Here is a 23,289-nt window from a genome sequence, read left to right on the forward strand (position 1 = left end):
CCTTCATAATTCCGTTTGCGTATTTGTAGAATGAATTAAATTTACAACTATATTTTTTTTAAACAATAAATTTAAAAATTGAGAATAATAAAATTTGAGAATTGAGATTGAGAGAATGAGAGATTGAGAGATTGAGAGAATGTAAAAAAATTAAGAGGAAGAGGGTGTATTTATAGAGTTTTAATTGGAGGGAGAATAAAATTTGAAATTTAATAATAATAAAAAAAACCAGCGGGTAGGGGTCCGGCCGGTCCGGGCCTGCCCGGTTTGATTTGACCAGTTGGGGGGAGATTTTAAACTTTTGAAATTAAAAAAATGGGTACGGGTACAACGAGTGGGATACACGGGTGCGGGCACGGGTACGGATACAACGGGTATGGGTTCACGGGTTCCCAGTCTAGTTCGGGTGAGCACGGGTTCATCTTGGTCCGAGTAGAGTTGGGTTTTTTCCAAAAAAAATGTGATCCGTACGTTTCATACCCGTTTACCCGTCTATACCCGGGCTCAGACACGGGTACTCCAGGCAACAGTCACGAACGGACCGGACACGGGCAGCCCTAGGCGGGTGGTGTCAAACCTCTAGGTGTGAAACCCAGCGTGTAGCTAAAGTATGTAATGTAAATTAAAAACATGCACATCTGAAAAAGAATCATGATCAATTATTGCATATCCTCAAATACAATAAAATAAATATGGATGTATGAATATAAAATTTGTGCTCCTTTCATCACATGCGCATTTTTAGCTCCTTTCATCGCTTTAAAAAATTATTAACATGTACATATAGTAATTTTTTTTTCTAAAAATATAAAATTATGTGTTCAAGACAATTTAATGTTAAGATTATGACGTGGAATAGTTCAAATCAACCGTTTGAATTTTGAAAATGAAAAAAAAAAATGTAAAACACGATTGAGGTATATGAAAGACCTAAGACATTTGAACCATACCCATTCGAAAAATTACTCTAGACCAATAATTAGAAAATATTTCAACAGTAATACTTTAAAGTGATCTCTATGATCGATCACCGTATCCATTACCAAGAGCAACAAAAACAAAGCTTTACAAAAGCATGATCAATCTCTTGAAGACGAGAAAATAATATATGGACAGGATGCTAAATTCCTTCCCTGGTAATAATCTGGAGCGAAATTTTTATATTTAACATCTAAAAAAAAGTTAAATCAAATAATTTTATTTTTTAACACGGCTTCAGATTCAAACTCATGACAAAAATTAGATGTCCGTACCTTGAAGCTGCAGACGAAATTATTTTTTTCCTTGATCAAAGCCATTCCAAGAAAATTGTGGGCCAATCCAAGAAAATCAAAGCCGTGTCAGAGTAATTGATTTGACCAAGAAAACCAAAATTTTGAGCAAACAAAAAAATGTGTCCACATTTTCAAACTGAAAATGCGGAAACTGCTGACACTCAATTTCTGTTTACGGTTCGAAACTACGGTTGTGTTAAAAATAGTATTTATTAGAATTTGTGATTATTTCATTTAACATTTTTTTTTCAAAACGGTATAAATAAAAATTTCAATAATCTGGGGATTTAAGTAATCTTGGGCCCACATACTGTTGTAAGGTCCTTGACACCTCATATGACATTTTCTTCGGCCCACACACTGTATGAGCATAGATAATTTTCTAGCCGACTCACATTATTTTTCCATGCAATTTTACAATATACTTTTACTTATGTTAAAAATAATCGAAATATTAAATATTTATGTAATATGTTTTGGTATATGGTCTGCCAACAGGTTCTTAGAGGAGGATGTGAGTTGCATATCCCATCGCGTATTAATGATTTTAGGTGTATATGAAAAGATATATCACAAAATATGTACCAATCTAAGCAAAAAAATAAAAATATATACACTAACAACTAATTTTCATCCAAAATATCCATTTTTATTTTTTTCAAACACAAAAAAATCCGGTCTAAAATATTAAGATATTTCATCTATTTTATTTGATGATCCTTCTGGTACATTCAAATTCTAAAATACTTAATCTATTTTTCTAGAAATACTTTTATATTAAAATAAAATTTCATTTAGAAAACTAGGGTGGCTTCACTGATCGCTCCACTGAGCAATTGGTTCGGTGGAGTAAGGCACTCTCATCCTCCACCGAACCACTGATCCAGTGGAGTTGTTTTTTTTTCTAATTTTTGATCAAACTGTCCTTGTTCCATTTAAGCTTTTCTATTATTTCTATTTCAAAAGAAAAATTCAAATTGGATAAGTAAATAAAAACCTGGAAGTTTCAGAACGGTTTTTATTTGGAGACGTCAGATTTGAATTAAACAACCACAATTTTTACTTAAGAAAAGAAAACAATCACGTGTCTTACAAGTGTCTCCCGACGGTGAAATCAAAGTCAAAGACCACTACGGCATACTACAACCCCACCTATTTTAAATTTGTTTGAAAGCGCCTCATATGACATTTCCCTACCTTATTCTATTATTATTGTCATTTCTAGCCACTTGATCAGTTTACTAGGGATTTACCAGTACTATTTTGTGACAACAATTCAAAACTAGAGAAAAAATTAAGAAAATTGTTGAATTTTTGGAAACCGACCAATATCTCTAATTGAGGTCATATCATCTAGAAGAGTTTGAAAAAAGGTGCTTAACAAAGAAAGCACCCCCCCCTCCATTCCCTGCATCCACAACGGAAAAATAAAATTAAAGAAACTCTTCCTTTATTTATTCTTCTTCTGAGACTTGTTTCAACGGCTATGTTATGTAGCTTCGGGTCTCTCCTCTCCACTAACTTTACATTGATGTATTCTTCACCTAGTACATACAAACACAACCATGTAAAAATCATTAATCGAATGTTGACACCCTTCTTTAAAATAGTGGCGATAAACACAAACGATAGATTTAAATCATTAAAAATCAATTTGCTTCACTAGTGATGTGTTTATATGTAAAATTTATAAATTTTCATATTAATTTAATATTAAATGAAGTGGTCTAAAAAATAAGATTTATAAAATGAGCTTTAACTTTTAATACATTCATTTTTTTATCAATTTTTAACCCATTAATTTTATTTAAATAATTTATATTCATTATTTAAAGTCAATTCGTCAAAATTTTGAGAAACCAAATCTCTTGAACACCCTAGCTAGTTCTAAATTTTTTGTTTTTGTTTTTGCTTCTGTCTAAATACAGCGGACTATTAATTGTCCTTCATCTATTGCCACACCAACCATGTGAAGAAATCTAGCTCCAAGCCAAAATTGAGTTCAATTTAATTTGGTGAACTGGACCCAATCGAAATACTAAAGAAAGAAGTACTGATTGAATAAGGCATTTCTGCGTGGAAATTAAGATGGCATAAAACAATGCTGCAAAAAGAATCAAATGATTCATGTAATATTTTTTGCTGAATGATCCATATTTCACACAGCAAGAAAAAAATAAATATATACATTCAACAATTAATTTTCATGATCAAATATCCAATTTTAAAAAAAAATCTGATATATTGTAGTTGTTAATAACTATTTGGTACGTGACTATATTTTTTTAACATGTTAATACTTAAAAAATAAATAAAAAATTTCACCTCACATAATCTCTGACAGGCTCAGACAAACTTTCGTTGGAGCTCTGTTGAGTTCTAACGGCACTCGACACAGCTTCAGTTGAAGTAATTTAATTCACATAAAAAGAAGTAATTATTTAAAGCATAAAAATACATAACGGCACTCGACACAGCTTCAGTTGAAGTAATTAAATTCACATAAAAAAAAGTAATTATATTAAAGAGTAAAATACATAGATCGGACATTATAACATCATTAGGTCGTTGAAAATTGTACAAGGTATGATAGGTAATTAATCATAGTATAGACAGGGGCAGATCTATGTATAATAAAGGGGTGCTCAGCTACTTCCATGATTTAAATTTTTTAATCATGTATGATTGAAATTAATTGAAGTTTTATTTCAGTACTTAAAAGTTTTTATACAAGTAATCCCCTCGTAAATTATCACATGTGTGTTTGTAATATGGTGGTTACAAATCTAATTTGTTATTATAGAGTTTTTATACAAGTAATCCCCTCATAAAATTTTTATACAAGTTATCCCCTAATACAAGTAATCCCAGCTATGAATTATGTATTTTAAATTTTAGTCTCTTATCAAAATTTTCTAGTTACATCACTGAGTATAGACAAGTTACAATAAAATGTTGATTGATTTGTCAAATTATTTAATATGAATAATGACAGTACAATAATTTCTACTGAAAAATATCCAAATAAAATGAAATAACATGTTTATTAATAGATAAATATTTAAAATAATGGGTTTGTAACAAATATAAAATTATATGTACAAGATTTGATTACCCATTTAATTTTTTAGCGATAAATATAGAAATGTTACTATGATATCGCCAAACGTGTGAAAGTTATATATATTATATACTAATAGCACATCAAGAGGACTTTCCACAAACAATCTTATTATTATTTATCATCCCACAACTACCGCCAGTGTTAAATTATGAGAGTGGTACTAATAAAAATTATTTTCTAGTCTACGACATAAGACCAACTACAATTGTACAATGTAAACGATATAACTAAAGTTAAATGACATTGCATCTATTTGTTATATAAATATATAATGATCAATCATGCCATAATACGACAAATGATTATCTTGACAAAGTGGTCAATTGCTGATTCAGTCCCCAAAACCAAACTTAAAACAGAACAATTAGCCAATGGGACTTCAACACCAGTGCCAATAACATTAAGACAGCCAAGTTAATATATACTTATTCAAAGCAAATTATACTTTCATGAAATATTGCAAATAAGACCACCAAATGACAGAATTCCAACATAGGCCCTGCTCCCATCACATGAGGAAACATGACTTAAAAAAGAATAACTTCAGAAGAAACATGACTTAAAGTCTGTTCAATTAAATAAACATACACAGTGATAATAATAAAATCTCATAAATATATGATCATTACAGGAAATAAAAAATTGATAAACTTAAAGAAGTCCTATATAAATGGTGATTGGATTGCAACTCAAAAGACAATTTTTTTCCCATATTTGACTTGGTTCTTGGTTGTGTGGGTCCATTAATAATCTAATTACAGATTGACCCTTCAGTTTGGATCCGGCCTTAGTTGTTACCACGTGGAGACTAGAGAGAACTACAAGTCCATTAAAATTAATTGTAAATAAGATGGGAGGGTAGTTTTGATCGAGGCTCATTGTCCTTTTTCTGGGAAATGTTGCCATCTTTGGGCTTAGGTTGGGCTTAAATGAGACATGTTTGGGCTGCTAAGGCATTGTTTGCACAAGTATCACTGTTTAGGAAGAAAAACACAAATTTACTGGTACTAATCGATTTTATCCAACTAGCATGTCATCAACAACTTATGAACCCAAATTTTTCTCTGTTGATATCTCATCGAAGAGCATACAAGTAAACCATAAATTTTGGATTAGATAAATCTACATTTAATACCACTTCAAGGTAATTTGCAGTTCAGCTTGGACTAATTAATCCAGCAGAACAAAACCTGGTGTTATTATAACTTTGCATGGAAAGTATTGAAGATGAATAATCAATTATATATAAATTGCATTGATAGCATATCAATTTGATATTAGAGATCAATTAGTATTAATTAACATATATATAAAACTACTAGTATCATGCCCGTGCGTTGCAACGGGACATACAATAAGAGAAAAAATTATGAAAAGAAAACATTCAATAAAATTAATAATTATTATAAAATTGGGGAACATGATCTTTGAATAGAATTATATTATTATGTATTTTTAATTACTTTGAATCGTGATCCCTTGTAATAATTTGATGATGTGATGATTATGTATTTTAAGTACCAATGATTTCAAATAATAGCTTTCTAATTTTAAATTAATTTGTACAAAATAGAATAATTGATACAGTTGATTAGATATAATAACCATGACGTAAGCAAACTGAACGAAGAAACCTGAAATTAAAAATACATTGGTATTTTAAGTATCAACGATTTTATATTTTTGGTGACCTTTCTAATTTTTTTTTTCTTTCCATTCTTCCTGTCATGTATAGAAACAAAATTGATAAATTCCTACAATTCTCACGGCAATAGCTATAGAAACATAGAAGAGCAATAAGGAATGAAATAAGGAAACATAATTATATCACTAAATTGGAGAGGGAGAAATAAAGAATGAATGAAATAATGAAACAAATTATATTGCTCAATTTCAGAGTTTATTTAATTTTAATTGTAATACATCATGTAGCAGTACGTGTGGCGAGTATGTTTTTAGTTAAATATAGACTTCTACACATTATTCAGATGCATTTAATCAACATAAGACATATTATGTAATTGAAGGGTTGAGATTAAATCCGAAATTCATTTTTCAATCATAGCCATTGGCGGATCGGACACCCAACGTGCTTAATAATGGAATGGAGATATATGTATTAAGAAAATATTTTAATGGCTCTATTATATTAAAACTACGCGCGCACCATATTATAAGAGATTGAAATAATATGAGAAATCAATAAAATTAGTTATTTTTTCTCAAAATTCAACCTGGTATCATAAGAGGATTCAATTCCGAAGGGACGAACCAAGAAGAAGAAGAAAAAAGAAAGAAAAAAAGATGTTAGACCTTAAAAAACAACTAACCAAGACATTTCTTTCTTCCTCAACACTCTCAATTTTAAAAATCTAACCGACTCAAGTAAGCAAGTGTAAAAAGGCACAAACCAGCTTAAGGAATAGTTAGAACGACCAGTCAAGCAACATTATGCACAAATACATGCTAGCTTGAAAAAAAAAAGTCGAAGATGAATTTTTGTGCAACCCTAAACTCTGCAGTCTCACCAACGAAGTCAGATTTAACGTGAGGGTATAGTGCATGTACACCTATATTACTTGGATACTTCAGATTAGGCTTCGTCCGATACGTATCAGATACCGACACGCGTCCGATACAGCACCGATACGTATCCGATACGCTATCTGACGTATTGGTTTACGTGGTATATCTTTAACCACTAGATACGGTCTCCGATACTGGTCAATACTATGCAATACGGTAGAGAGACGTTTCGTGCTTACTGATTTTGGTTCCCTGGTCCGATATGGCCGAATATTCCTTTTAGGAATAATGAATTTTGTTTCCTACTCCGATAGGGCCCAAGATTCATTGCATGCATTATACGGGGCGGCACAAGATTTCTTCTAGAGTAATGAATAACGTTGGCTCCCAACGCAATTTGAACCCCTACCACTTCGGTTCAGTGCCAATTATATCTTAGCCACTGCTATACACATTTATTCAATCATACAGTTCATGTCATGCTCAACACATTCTATTCATGCAAGGTCATTGGTCAATATATGAATCCTATCATTTCATGCAAGTTATTTGTGTCTACTCAAGTCATACGAATGGTTCGACAACAACATGCATAAATCCAACCAATGCAATAATAATAAACAATTGAATGACAAAAGGAAAGTAAAATAGTTTTATAAAGTCTAGGAAACCCGCACCTGTTGCTGTAGGAGATTCCTAATCGGTCTTCTTTTCTTCTAGTACTTTCAAACCCGAACCTAAGTCATGTAAATATTACTTCTAATTAATATGGTTTGATGACAGTACTTGTCATCCGTATTTTCTAAAGTTCTTTAATACTATTTACAATTATTTTCACAGATTATTAGACCTAACTTCTAAACTTTAACTAGTTTAATCCTTTGATATTATAGTACTATTAATTAAATCTAGACAAATAATTTAATAAGAATCCAAAAAGTTTTATTTAGGGAATATTTAATAAATTCATTTCGAAACTTTGATCCTCCAGAAAAAGGAATATAATAACAATAATAATAATTGTATCGATCTGATAGCAATGAAAATAAATAACTAAATGTATAAACAAATTAAATATAAGCCTTTTATCTATCAATCCGTTGCTTTTTGGAGCAGAGTCAAAAATGAAATACTCTGAGAATCATGAAAAAAATAGAAAGATGGCTTTTCTCCACTAACCACAAAGGAAAGGATCAATTAAAGGAAAGGATCAAATCCGAAATTTTTGCAAGGTATAGCAAGCATTTCTATAATGAAAGAAACATATATCCTCTTACCCATTATAATTTATGAAAATAGGGTGACAGTTGTGGCTGGTGTTCAGTAGGGCAACGCATGACGATCGAAGCATGGTGGCTGCCGCAATCTTTATTCATTTTTGTTTAAAAAGAAATAGAGGCGCTGTGTATTCTAATGGGCAACATTCTCTGTATGGTATATTTATAAGAAACTTTACATGGTCCTTTTGGTTGTTTAATTGGCTAGATTCATTCAGAGGAATCATGGAAGTTAGTGGATTTAAGGAGCAAATTTGTGGTATGCTTTTATTCTTCATTTAAAATGTAAATTTGAGCATTTTGAGAAGGGCCTTCCATATATTCATAGCTAGATTATATCAAATGGCAATCCATCAAGTTATCATTCTTGATTAATTACATCAACGTGTTTCCGAGTCCAAAATCTAATATCTCGCATGGTCTCTCTCTCTCTCTCTATATATATATATATATTTATATTTCTTTATATATTAACTTATAATTCTATATCTATATATATTAGACTTTTTATTTTGGTGAGTTTATTTTGTTCCTATGCATATGTAGAACTTATACATTCAGATTTTAATTAGAAAGCTCAAAATATAAAAGTTCTAGGTCTCTTTATTATTCACCTTTCGATAAAAATTGCACGTAGAAATCATTAATGTACATATATACCATATTAACTTCTAATAAATTTTCAGAACATAATTGTAGAATTTATTACATGAATTAAATATTTGAACACGACTAATATTGCATAGACAATTTCTGAAAATATATGATTAAATTAGTATTTATTTATTGCGTTCAATATTGTTCTTTTCTAAGTTCATTGATTAATAAATATATATCTCCTCTATATTATGCATCTTAAATTGATTAGGCTGTCCTGAAACTCCAATGGCCGGGATTGATTTATGTAAATTCGGATTGAATCTGAAACCTCCAGTCAAAAAATCTGCCTTTCTTTGATTAAATACATCCTTTATATGTGTAGAGGTCTAAATTTAGTTCAAATTGGACCCGCCACATGTATAGCCATACGTATTACCACATCCATTTTCGCTCTGCACCGTTCAATTTGAATCAAAAATCGTGCAGATTAAATCTAAGATTTGTAAATTTTTTCGCTGGAACGCTCTGCTGCACCCCCAGCAACTTTTTTTTTCCCTTTCCCTCCCCGATTCCTTCCCCGCTCCCTTCTTCCGAAAACAAAAGAAAAATAAAAAACTTAGAGTTGCGAGAGAGAAGGAGAGCGAACGATCGTCTCCCTCCCCGATCCCCTTCCAAAAAAATAAATAAAAAAAAACCTAGAGCGAGCGAGAGAGGAGGAGACAGCGAACGACCTTCGGAGCGAACTTTTTCTGATCGGAAGGAGAGAGCGAGCGAGAGAGAAGGAAACAGCGAACAACGATTCTTGATTGATCGGACTCTGGTGGAGACAGTGGCCTAGGGTTTGCGCCACCTCGCTCTTAACCGCTGCCTCTCCGCCTCCGGTGATTAGGAGAAGAAGAAGGAAGGTTCCAGCGACATAATGCTGCCGCGATTTCCACTCTCCTAAACGCTCTCAGTTCTTTCCATTTCAACTATCGCCATCTCAAAGTAAGATGTCAAACTGCCTTGTTTTAGATTTTTTTTGCTTCTTTAGATTTTTTGTAAACTTGTTGTTATCTCTAATTTTGCCATGAATTTTCATTAAAATGTTCAATGCTATGCAAATTACGCTTTGGGTGTGATTACATAGTATGGATCATGGCAATGATTGATCAACACAAGGCAAAACAACGAATAGGGTTGTAAAATAGTAAGTTTGATGAACAGAAAGCAAAGATTTTGTGATTTTCAGTGTATTAAGTACATTTGATGTGTTTATATCATTATATTAGGGATGCTGATATTAAATAGACTTTGTAAGACTTCTTGGTAAATGCAAGCACTATATTAGGATTGCTTTGTTAAATGATGATTGTTGGTTTGCAAACACTTGCATCAAAATTTCTGCTCCTTTCACATGCAATTTTGGGTTAGGTGGCCTTACTCTCTGCATGAAGAAAGGTATCCCAACAATAGCTTTCCTCATTTAATAATGAGGTTGATTAAGAGTAATAATTTTGTTTCAATATTTATCGTGGTAAAAATTATAGGCGTTACAACTGTTTCAATATTTCTCCTGCAATTCTGGTTTTTCTGGTATGGTTTTTGATTTTTCTGGTATGGTCTGTGATACTGATACGGTTTTCTGATAAGGACACTTGTGAGGTCTTGATTGCTGATTTACTATTTTTTCTGGTTTTGTTGATATGGCTGACAAGAACAGATACAGGGGCTTCATTTGTTGCTGTTTTATGAGATGGTTTTTCTAATTTTATTTATATGGCAAGATCTCCACCTCGAGACTTTCGACTGCTACAACTCCAGGGTAAGATTTTTTGCTAATTCTGTCTTCTTCTTCTTTTTTCAATCTACAGATATATTTAGCTTGTTTAAATTGAATTTTTGTTTAGTTCGGGCTATATATTGCGACCCCAGCCAACATGGCAAAGGGGTTTGAGGAGATGGCGGCTAGCATGATGATGAAGTACTACATGCTGGGAGGAAAATGAAGTGTTGGAAAGATGAGTTGCGCGGCTTCTCATGCGTTGAAGTTTGCAAACAACGGCCATCCCACCTTGGTGGTGTCCACCGACCCGGCGCATTCTCTCAGTGACTCATTTGCGCAGGTTAGTGTGCAGTTCTTGCTTTGCCTCTATTCTCCTCTGTGCAGAGGATAATAGCAATTTTTTTGGGTTTTGTCGATGGCGATCAGGAAAACCATGAGATGGATTCTCTTGGAGAGATTGATTGCTTGGGACCGGGTTGGTTTTAGGAAATAGGCGGTTTCTTTATGGAAATTTCTTCGTCGATTTTCCTCTCCAGTCCGAGGAGTGCGTTGCTCACGATTTGCAAAGAGAGCTTGATCATATTCCCTTGGGGAACTGGATGCCTCCATTAGGAGAGACGCCATTGCTTGGATTTGGAAGGTGTTTTTTAATTTTTTTCCTATAAATTATGTTGATTTTACCAGAGAACTTATTTGTGCTTGATTATTTAAGGATCTAAGTTACCGCTTTTAACACAAAAAATTATAAAAAATCACAGACTGTAGCACTGAATGATGAATTGAAATTTAATTAATCTATTTGTATGATAAACCTCATGCATACTTCAATTTTGGGACATCAAATGCTTATCTCTCTGTCAACTATCTAGATAGATTTCTCTCTGTTTATGAAATACCTGTAAGAACCTCAAAAATATTTCACTTTTTTACATATTTTACCATAAAAAATCACCCCATTTACATCGAAAAAGTTACGTCGGTTTTGTAGGAAGGTAATGCTTGGATGATACAGCTCTTTACAGTTGCATGTTTATTTCTGGCATCCAAAATGGAAGAAACTCTGATTCCACTTCTCTTGGATTTGCAGCAGGTTCTTTGACTTGCACCATTCTATTTTGCATTTTGATTTTACTATTTTGTGAATTTTTTATAATTTGGGTCTCAATTTGATAGGTTGGTGATGCAAATTTCTGTTTGAAGCAAGAACTATACAAAGAATGGAGCTTTTGGTTCTTAGTACTCTCAAATTTAGAATGCAAGCAGTGGCACCTTTCTCTTTAATGGATTATTTTCTCCACAAGTTCAGCAACGAAAATGGCCCCAAGAAGTTTCTGATTTTACAGTCAGCTGATCTCATCTTGACCATGATTAGAAGTATTTTTTTAAATTTTAACATTCATTAAGTTATATAGGATCATGAATTAGTGTAGAGCCCGGTACAGATTCATACCAATGGTAAATTTTTTGTAGCTAATACTGTACTTGCTTTTGGAATCAGTTTAGGTTGTATTATCGAGGCAACATGCTAATCTTAATTAAGCATTACAATGAACAATCAGTTTAGGTTGTATTCATCATGATAAATATTGCTTGATACAACCAATGACATATACATGCCAAACTATATCTCACTGCCAAACTATATCTCACTGTCAAACTATATCTCAAGTAAGCTTACCTTAGAAACATGTTGTTTAGAATATTATTTCTGTCATATTTCCTCCACAGGTAATTAACCATCATCATAAGATGTAGAAGTATGAACTTCTTTGCAAACACTCCTTTTAAAAAAAATTACTTTTAGATATAGGCACACACAAGAGTTATAAAAGAAGAAAATTTTCATTCTATGACATGATCCATGCTAAGGCACAAGGCACCTCTTTCTTCTCTTATTTTGGATCCCACACAAGGACTGCAGGCGACCACTTTGAGAGACGAGAGATTCATTCTATATTGTATTTAGATCCAATTTTATTTTAATATCCATGAATATTGTTAAATATATATATTTTTTTCATTGATTTATCTTTTTAATAAAAATTTGTCATTTTGTATGAGAATTTATTTTTGTCATCTTAAAAAATATCCCGAGGGCCCCGAGCTCTTCTAGCATGGTTGCTTTCCATTTCAAATCTCCCTTAGCAACCTGCCAACACTTAGGGATAGAGACAATGTCTAATGATGCAAAAAACGCTCTATGTACCGGTGATATGTGTGAGTAAGAGACAAACTGGGCAATCTCATGCGAAAAACCATATCGGTCAGGAGGAATGCCTGTATTCTTGCGAGGAGTCCTTCTTATCGATAGGGGAGTGGGAGGAGTAGAGAGATGAATTATATCACCTATGTATTCTGAGTCTGAGGTGGATGGTGTAAGTGTCTCAAGAGGTAGGGACGGAGGACTTGGCACAGGTGGCACTGTAGGCACGGCTCCCTCATCCAGTTTCTTTCTCCTCACATACACTTCACGGTATCTCGACTCCCCCTCAGTCTGATTTCTACCACCCTCGGGTTCAGCTTCCTCATTTTCAGGCTCCTCGGTCGATCATCTCGGCACCTCAGCTGATTGTCCTAGCTCCTAAGCCAATTTTCCCAGCTCCTCAGCTGATTCTCCTGACTCCTCAGCCAATCGTCCCAGCTCCTCAGCCGATTCTTTCCTCAAAACAGGGCATGACATCATCCCTACATGTACAGGGCAAGGCATCATCCCCACATGTACCAGCCTCTCACCATCAGTACTCTCCCCCTCTCGCCTCATACTACCAGTATCAAGCGAATCACCAAAGGGCGAGGTCACTCTCAAGGGGCAGTATGGCTCACTCTCTCGGAATATCACATCCATATTGACAAATAATCGTCTCTCTACCGGGCTCCAACAAACATATCCCTTTTGAGTACTAGAGTAACCCACAAAGATGCATTTCACCGCTCTGGAATCCAACTTTCCCACTGTTGATCTGTTGTCTTTCACAAAGAACACACAACCAAATACCTTTGGAGGAAGAATACCCCCATTATCTCTTTTCAACATCACACACAGAGTCTGCTACTCCAACACTCTAGATGGCATTCTGTTGATCAATAGTGCGGCTTGATGATTGCTTGTCCCCACAAATGTTTCGGAACATTCATGGAGATCATCATGCACTGGGCTACCTCCAACAAGTGTCTATTCTTCTTCTCCGCCACTCCATTTTGTGCTGGTGTGTAAGGGCACGTGGTCTGATGATGTATCCCATGAACTGATACATACTGAGTCTGAGCCGCCTTATGGAAATCCAAGTACATCATTCTTGTTCTTCATCAAGTACAACCATATGACACGAGAATAACAATCGATGAAAGTCACAAAATATCTATACCCATTCATCGAAGTTGTGGAGTAAGGCCCCCATACATCCGAGTGTATCAGATCAAAGGCATGAGAACTCCTACTTCCTGAGCTTACATACAAACTCCTTGTATGCTTCCCAAACTCACATTCATCACACACAAGTTTCTGTTTGTCAGCTTTCTCATACTTTGATGGATACAAACGTTCCAGTAGGCTGAAGGAAGAGTGCCCCATCTACCGATGAATCAAAAGCAACTCATCCTCCACACTCACCCCAGATCCTCCTGCCCCCACTCTATCGACCACAGATGTCAGCACTGTGTCCATCCCTTTTCTATCCATGTACCACAACCCATCACGCCATGTGCTAGTTCCAAGTATCCGACCTGTCCCTTTCTCTTGAAAGACCATCTTCATAATATCAAAGATCACGATGCATTTCTGCTAACGAATAATAGCACTAATGGACACCAGGTTTACGAGAAAGGAAGGAGCATGCAACACATTAGTCAGAGTCACTGAATCGGTACATCTCACAGTACCCTTACCAACCACGGGCTGGACTGTACCATCGACCGTCTGAATACTATCTGGGACTACTAGGTGAGTATAGGAAGAGAACTCTCCAGGAGTACCAGTCACATGTCGGGTTACACCACAATCGACTATCCATTCTGATAATTTAATGGTGGAAATAGAGGCAAGAGCATGTGTCTCACAAGTACCTGTGGCTGTGTGAGTATAGGAAGCAAAGTTACCCATGTCTGAAGGTGAAGTGAATGCATCATCTACTACACGCTTCCCATTAATTTTCTGCTTCCTCTTAAGCATCTCAAAGAGTGTCTGCTCCTCTTCAGTAAAGCCCACATCAGCCTCTTCCTCTTCCCCTGCTACCTTCAGAATTGCTCGGTAGCCTCCTTTTGCACCTACACGGCCACGACCTTGACCTCCAGACTATCCCCTTCCACCTGAATCTCTCTCCTTGGGTGGCTTAGGACAAGTCTGCTTCAAGTTGACCTACCTCACCACAGTTATAACACTTCCTAGTCTCCCCTTTGAACCCTGTGTTACCTAAGTTGCAGACCGCTAGTGCTGATTTCACTTCTGGAATTCCACCTGCACCAGCCTGGAGCCTAATCTGGCTCTCCTCCTCAGTCAAGTACCCCTCTAGATCCTTCACTTCTAGAGCGTGCTCCACGCGACGTGACAAGATCTATGACCTTGGCTTGCTGTCAACAGGAGCTTGGTACACGGCCAACGTTCGCACCATGATAGCCATCTCATCAGGGGTTAGCTTCGCACAAGCCTTTGCGAATGCATTCCCGGTCACCTCATTCCCGGTCTCCTCCTCTGACATTGATCAGACTCAGATCTACGCCTCACGTATCAATCTTAGTCCGAATCCCTCCTACTTCTACCTTAGACCCGATCTTGCACTCTCAAGATTTTAGATCCACATCATCTCCCCTCTCTTCTTCTTCTTCTTGACCCGATCTTGATCTATCTCATCAACATTCGAGTTCAAAACCCGATCAAACCTCGATCCAAAGCCGCTTCTCGGGTATCGTGGGGTAGAGGCCCCCCACGCCGGCCAAATCAACACAAAGATGCTACCTTTGGTGGCCGGCCAACTCTAGAAGAAGATAAGACCTAGTGGCGGAAGAGAAGAGAGGAGCGGTGCGGCACTGTAGCAGCTAGGGTTAGGTATAGGTTTTTAAGGTTCTGATATGCACGTGCAGCCCTTTAATTGCAGTAAGGTTTGCACACTCATGGATGATTAAGCGCTGAAGCTTGGATTGTGGAAAAAGGTGGATTTCAGGAAAACGGCAGTCAACTATCTTTAATTCTTTCAGTTGACATGGAATTGTTAAAACGTCGTGAAATTGGGGACCAGATTTAATGGCAAATTTCTCAAGTAATGGGAGATCTCTTTGCAGAAATTGAAGTGATATGAGCTCAGAACATCCCTCAAAAGAGATGTCCTTGAGAAATGGTACGTCCCCATCCATCCAATGAACCGAGGACAGCTTTCGACAACCAAAGATATGAACACTCCGCACCATAGATTGTGAGGAAAAAAAGATCTCAGGAGTACCACAAGATTTTATTTGCAGTTCTTCAACTTCTTTTGGAATTTTTAGGAGTTTCAACTGCGGGCAATCAATAAATTTTACTTGCGGAAGAGAAATTGAGTCCCCATCCCTCCAATGAACTGATATTAGCTCTTGACAGTTATGGATTTCTAACAGTTGACACCTTGATGGTAAAATGATTTCACGAATACCGCAGTCGATTATCTTCAGCATATCAAGTTCTACAGCTGGGATGGCTGAGAAAATCCTTAATTTTGGGCAATTAAATAGCGACACTCTCCTCCATGAAACATTTTGAATCTCAGATTGAAAACCACTATTTCTTGAATCCATCTGCTTCTTTTCTTCCAGGATGGCCGAGAATATCAATAATTTGGGGCATCCAGAAAGTGAAATACTCCCAAGAAAAGGTAAATCCATAATTTTATAATAAATTGAGACAAGCTCTCTACAATTAAAGATCAAAATATTTTGAAGTTTAGATAGTGATGAGAAGTTGATTTCTTGAATGCCACAATGTGATATATGCAGCTGCTTCATTTCTTGGGGGATGGCCGAGAGCATCGACAAATTGGGGCATCCAGAAAGTGAAATACTCTCAAGAAAAGGTAAGTCCCCAATTTTGTAATAAATCGAGAGAAGCTTTCTACAATGAAAGATTGAAATCTTTTGAAGTTTAGATAGTGATGAGAAGTTTATTTCTTGCAAGCCACAATCGGCTATATACAGCTGCTTAAGTTCTTGGGGGATGGTCGAGAGCATCGACAAATTGGGGCATCCAGAAAGTGAAATACTCTGAAGAAAAGGTAAGTTCCCACTTTTGTAATAAATAGTGATCAACTCTCTACAATTAAAGATTGAAACCTTTTTAAGTTCCGAGGGTGAAGAGAACTTGATTTCTTGACAACCACATGTTTTTACCTCCAACACCTCAACCTTTTGTGGAATAGTTATTTTCCATAATTTAGAGCAATTATTTATGGTGAGTTTCTTAAGGCAGGGTTCATCACCTGCTTGCCAGTCCGCTAAATTGAGCATGTTCTTGAATGAAGGTTCTTTGCATGACGAAAAACTAACTACAGCTGCAGGTTGCTTGGACAAATCGTTTGTAACGGTGTCACCACTCATTTTTATTTTGAGAGATTCGAGATGTGGTAGTTGATCCAACAATGGAGGCCAGAAAGTAAGCTCCATATGGAAGTGCAGAGTTAGAGTTGTCAGCTTGCACATTAATGATGGATCAAGCAACCAATAAGGAACTCTTCTTCCTCTATAATTTAATATTTCAAGCTCTGTGAGGTTACCATGAGGTTGGAGGCTCTCAAGTACACCTTCCTGTATCTTTTCATTATTCTCAATCTTTGCATTGGTACTTGAACTGAGAGCTATGTAGAAAAATGGATATGTGTATCGCCATCTGAAAGAGCTTTTGCAAGGAATATCGTCTTCCTCAAAGTTTAGAATTAACTTGCGTAGATTTGACTTTGATACAAGATTGGCCTTCCTAGAGTACTTGCTATTACCAATGTTTTTTAGCCCTGAGATGGACATCACCCCCCTAAGCCTATTCATATCCCTTAATTCTCCCAGCCCCCGGGTCATGTCACTTCCCATGACTTCAAATTTCCCATTTAAAGTTATAAAATTTGTTAATTTACCAATTCCAGATGGCAGGTTACATACAAAATCCTCAAATAGTTTTAGAACACGTAGATTTGTTAAATGCTCTATGCACGTGGGCAACTTTTCGAGTTTGCTACAGAATTCTATGGATAATGTATCCAGATTGTGAAGTAGGGATATGGATTCAGGTAACTGCTTGATTTTACCACTACACAACCGAAGAAACCGAAGGTTAATAAGGTATTTGATGTTTTCAGGTAACTCTGGAATATTATGGAGATCCATATCCAAAGTTTGAAGGTGGTAAAGAAGACATAAAGATTCAGGAAGGCTTTCTATCTTATCATCTTTAATAAAAAGGTAACGCAAGTGCTTCAATGCGCTGAGTGTGTCTGGTAGCATACAGTTCCTCAACTCAAGAGCTCGCACATAAGTAATTTTAGAGATAATGGCCGAATCATCTATGTGGCATTCCCCTACATATGTTCGAATAACCTTATTGTTGCAGGATGCTAAAAAATCTGACAATTCATGTTCCCAAGTTAAGTATAGGTGGGTTATTTTGTATGAACTGATCCATAGATTGTCAGCCTCTAAAACAGGCTGGTTTGTCCTTTGAGAAATGGATCTTGCTAGATCATGTATTAAATCATGAATGTAACACATTTCGTAATCCCAGAAATCAATGAGTGATCTGCCTTGCAATTCATTCAAGTACTCACTTCCTATTTCTTCTAATGTTTTCTTAGTTCTTGAATTGGTATTAATGTAACCTTGTGCCATCCAGAGCCTAACCACATGGTCTTTATCAATGTGTTTACCTTTTGGAAACATGGCTAAATAAACAAAGCATGGTTTGAGATGTAACGGCAATTTCTGGTAACTTAACTGCAATGGGGTAAAAATTTTGCCACTCTCATCTATTTCGGATATATCACTTTCCAAAACTTCTCTCCATTTCTCTTCATCCATATCATACCGGAGAATGCCTCCTAGCACCTTGGTAACCAGAGGGGAGCCTCTGCACTTCTTGACAATATCATAACCAATCTCAAGCAATTTTCCATTTTCACTTGCTTCTCCATTGTTAAAAGCAAAATGCTTGAACAGAGACCAACATTTTTCATCTGGTAAGAAACCCAACTGAATAGGAGATGTTGTTTGCATGATTTCAGCAACAGAGGTATTCCGGGTTGTTGTCAATATTTTTACAGTTTTACCACCTTTTAAAGCAATCTGAAAGTGTTCCCACAGTTCTGTATGTTCATTCCACACATCGTCTAGCACGAGAAACAAACCAATACCTCTTATATTTTTCTTGAGTTCATCTTGGAGTTTGCTTAGCTCAGAAAACTCACAAGGTTTGTCACTCACCGATTCAATTATTGCTCTAGTCAGGCGTACTAGGTCAAAATTCTCAGAGACTGACACCCAAGCTCTCCTGTCAAACAACTGCAAGAACATGGAGTCATTGTAAACTAGTTGAGCAAGCGTGGTCTTGCCCAACCCACCCATCCCAATAATTGGAAGAACCATAAATTCTGGATCATTTAAAGGGTTGAGGATGCTAATGATATTCTCCTTCTCCTTCTCTCTACCAAAAATAGCTCTCTCATCCACATGAGAGCTGGTTGGTGATCGGATTTGTCGACCAATAACTAGTCGGGTCCCATCCTCCTCCATTAACTGAAGAGCATGGCGATCATTTGATATCTCCTCAAACCTCTCTGTAATACACTTGATTTTCTCAGCCATTCCACTCGGAATAGAGATCTTTGTAATAAAAGATGAAGGAGATGCAAGGGCTGATGATGGGTACTTCTCTACAACTTTGCTCTTATTCCCTGTTGGAGTTCAAAGAGAAATCTATAACGAATTCACATGTAGCAAATGCCATTAGAGGTTAAAAAAAAAAAAAAAAAAGGCATTTACCACAACAATTAATTATTAAAAAAAAATTTGGATAAAATGAAAAGGGTAGTCCTATATCTATAATTATGCCAATAAGCATTGTACCCTTTACACAGTTGAAGTTCAACTGGGTAGTGATGTATGGAGATAAATGCAAAACATCTCCACACACTATGACTGTTTCTCGGACTGTTCATGAAACAGGTTGTGTTCAACAATAAATACAATGAGACATAATTATTAAAAGGGCATATTTTACCATTCTAGGCTTTGGAAGCTTTCCATCCAGATCAACCTAATATCTGAGGTTTTACTTTTAGGTCAGCTGGTTTCAATGATAAGTATTGTGATCCTGAGCTGTCTGACACAATATTTTGAAGAAATCAGGAATATCTTGAGGAAGGTCTGAAGGGATTTCAAGTGAAATTAAAAATTAAAGAGATAACATAGGGTAAATCTTGATTGCTGTGTGGATAATAAACATATGTACATGTTAGTTAGTTTATCATACAAGGTCAAAGCAGCAATGGCAGCTGTATCTCATCATCTTAACACTTAGACACTATTGCCATTAAATTTAAACATAAAACAACTCAACTCACATGAGTTAGCATACATATATGAGAGACAGTACAACAAAAGAAGTGTGCTAAAAGTCACCGGACAATTCATCGAACAACTTGTGAGCAATAATGGAAGTACCAAATAATATACTTAAGAAAGGGGCATAAGGTACCAAAAGATACAATTAAAAGCATACCCTCATCCCTATGGTAGGCCTCAATAGCAGCATCTCCTCTCTCGACGATGGATCTGAGTACCTCGTAGTAGAATTCGTCCAGCACATCCTCTACTTGGTAGGCCACACCTTTCAGCTCCTCCAGCCAAAGTCGAACAGATCTGTCATGAATCTCTCTCTCTTCAGCGTCCTGTTGAACGGCCTGGATCCTCCTAAGCATCCGACTCAGCTTCTCCAAATCATCTCTAACATTTTTGTGTTGGTCGGTAACAGGGGATGGTGGATTGCGCTGGTGCGAAGTGGAAGGGGTGCCACGAATGGCCTGAAGGAGGATGGTGGAGAGGGATTGGATGGAAGAAAACAATCCGGACGCCATTAAATTTGTGAGTTGAATTGAATTGAACTGAAAATGATCTCTATTCAGTGAGAGTCTGTCAGTCCATACTCTGTTGCTGGTCACTTTTTTTGTTTGCACCTTTGCGGAGTTAGTATGGCAATATGGCATTAAACAATGCTACAAAAAGAATGAAAAGATTAATGTGGGGCAGCCCATATATATAATATCATTTTGCTCAAGGATAATGGTCTGTCCACTCAATCATTGTTAAAAAATCAAAATAAACATTCTATGTGAAAAGTAAAACTATTGAACTACGAGCTTAGAACAGTGGCGCACACCTTGTCTCTCTAAGGAAAGTTGAGAGACATAGATTTAAGAGAAAATTTCTAGTGTATCTATACAAACTTTGGAAATACCCAATATCCCATCAAAACACCAGAGTATTCAAAATCCCCACAAAATCTTAACATTCTTTCTTATATCCTTTTAATTATTTTTAATTATTTAATTCTTTCTTATATCCCCACAAAATTGTTGTCCTTTACTTCTAATTGTCTTCTTTCTCCTCTATATTTCTCCTCCTATCCTTTACTTCTAAATATTTTTGTTTGAAAATATAAAAAAAAAAACAGAGTGGGAAATAAGGGGACGAATGGAGATAAACGAAACAGAGACGCTCCATTCATAATTCTCTGTTTCCATCTTGTCTTAGCGAAACACTAATCCATTTCTGTCTTGTCTTAGCACAATGCGTTTCAAAACCGTTTGGCTTTCTTTTCGTTGTTATTGTCAATAATCTAAATGGAATGTCTCTGTTTCCTTGCTCCTCTTTTGGTCCACTTATTTTTCCACTCTTTGTTTTTTGTTTTCAAACCTTCACAATTAGAAGTAAAAAAAAAAAAAAGAATTATAAAATATAGGAGAGAAAGAAGACAATTATAAGTAAAGAACACCTCCTTTTAAAATTAAAGAACATATTGGTCAAATCAATTTTTAAAATAATTAAATAAAAAATTAAATAAATAAAAGGGATATAAGAAATAATGTTAAGATTTGGTGGGGATTTTCGATATTGTGGTGTTTTGATGAGAAAATTGGTTATTTGAAAAGTTTGCACTAGTGGAAAATATGGAATCAGGATCGGTTATATACACATATCAGTATCGGAATCCAACCGATCCTGTTGAAGGCGATACTGATACTATCAGGATCGGTTTTATATTTTTTAAAGAACCGATCCAAATAGAAACTATTAGGATCGGTTTTTTAACAAAACCGATCTTAATAGTTGTTATCTAGATCGGTTTTTGACTAAGAACCGATCTAGATACGTACTATCAAGATCGGTTTTTATAAAAAAACCGATCCTGATACAAATTTTTTTTTTTCAAAAAAATTTCTGCAAAAAAAAAAAAAAAAAAAAAAAAAATCAAGGTCGGTTTTTAATAAAAAACCGATCCTAATAGTATTAGGATCGGTTTTTTATTAAAAACCGACCTTGATTTTTTTTTTTTTTTTTTTTTTTTTTTTTTTTTTTTTAAAAAAAAATTGTATCAGGATCGGTTTTATTGCTAAAAACCGATCCTGATAGTACTATCAAGATCGGTTTTTATATAAAAACCGATCTTGATATTTTTTTCGAATTTTTTTTTAATTAAAAATTACATATCAAGATCGGTTTTTATATAAAAACCGATCTTGATAGTATTTTCGATTTTTTTTTTAAAATTACATATCTAGATCGGTTTTTGAATAAAAACCGATCTTGATACGTACTATCAAGATCGGTTTTTATATAAAACCGATCCTGATGTTTTATTGAGGCTAAAAAAAATATTTTTATTTATTTGACCAGCTTCCATATATATTTTGCTGGCCAGCATCCTAAATTTTTTTTTTTTGCACAGTAAGAAGCAATAATCAATTAAATATCATATACACATTCTAAATTAATTATCATACACATCTTAAACTATTACAAAAAATTCATGTACTTCATACAAAGTTTTGTGAAGCATTACATATTATAACAATAAATTTAAATCCAAAAAAAAATTAATTAACAAACATACAAGTGACTAATTGGGCTATTTCTTCAATTAACACACATTTATGCAATATACACAATTATGCAATTAATGTAAAGCACAACAATAAAAAAATCAATAATTACCTCTTTTGCAATCACATCACTTGAGATTAAAAAAAATCCTAAAAACAAAAACAAAGGTAACAATTAGATAGAAAAACATTTTCCAATAAAAAATACAAAAAAATGTGTTTTAAAAGTATAATAATGAGAAAATTAGATAAAGCTAATACCATGATAGTTGATCGGCCGGATGATTAAGTAACTTGAGAGAGATGTCCTCAAAACTGTAAAACAATATACAAACACCATTAATTCATTTTTGAAACAATAAAAAAAATAAAAAATTGGCACAATTGAGCCGGAGGTGCGAGATGCTCGGATTTGAGAGGAAGAGACGGAGAGAAAGATAGAGAGACACACGGAGGAGAGAGAGAGACGGAGACAGAGAGAGAGAGTACTGAGGATTTGAGAGGGAGATACGGAGACAGAGACAGAGACGCTAAATTGAAAATGAGAGGCGCGAAATGAAAATAAGAAGAACCCTAGCTAAGCTGGTTATATAGAAAGTTATCATTAGGATCGGTTGTT

General features: G+C 35.2%; 1 protein-coding gene and 1 long non-coding RNA gene across 5 annotated transcripts; one reads left to right on the forward strand and one right to left on the reverse strand.

Moving 5' to 3' along the window:
• The first annotated feature begins 9,044 nt into the window (after positions 1-9,044).
• LOC144554526 (uncharacterized) lies at positions 9,045-12,629 on the forward strand. Of its 4 annotated transcripts, none has more exons than XR_013511630.1 (6): positions 9,045-10,605; positions 10,691-10,906; positions 10,993-11,206; positions 11,555-11,656; positions 11,740-11,940; positions 12,371-12,629. It is a non-coding gene; the product is annotated as an uncharacterized LOC144554526 (long non-coding RNA). The 4 variants fall into 4 exon arrangements; XR_013511632.1 differs by having other exon boundaries at positions 11,103-11,206; XR_013511629.1 differs by having other exon boundaries at positions 10,691-11,206.
• Positions 12,630-15,603: 2,974 nt separating this feature from the next.
• LOC144554496 (putative disease resistance protein RGA3) lies at positions 15,604-20,685 on the reverse strand. Its single transcript, XM_078302811.1, has 2 exons — positions 20,291-20,685; positions 15,604-19,463 (listed from the first exon to the last, which is right to left on the reverse strand). The coding sequence occupies exons 1-2, from the start codon at positions 20,643-20,645 to the stop codon at positions 15,604-15,606; spliced, it is 4,215 nt and encodes a 1,404-aa protein (XP_078158937.1). The 5' UTR covers positions 20,646-20,685.
• Between the last annotated feature and the right edge of the window lie 2,604 nt (positions 20,686-23,289).

The sequence above is a fragment of the Carex rostrata genome, chromosome 5 (genome assembly GCF_964058835.1).
Source record: "Carex rostrata chromosome 5, lpCarRost1.2, whole genome shotgun sequence".
Lineage (NCBI taxonomy): Eukaryota > Viridiplantae > Streptophyta > Magnoliopsida > Poales > Cyperaceae > Carex > Carex rostrata.

Excerpts from the sequence above, each read along its gene's own strand:
- LOC144554496 (XM_078302811.1), bottom strand. The coding sequence starts at position 20,645 with ATGGCGTCCGGATTGTTTTCTTCCATCCAATCCCTCTCCACCATCCTC. Across the intron at positions 19,464-20,290 it reads GGCCTACCATAGGGATGAGG|GGAATAAGAGCAAAGTTGTA; the intron begins GTATGCTTTTAA and ends GAACTCCAACAG.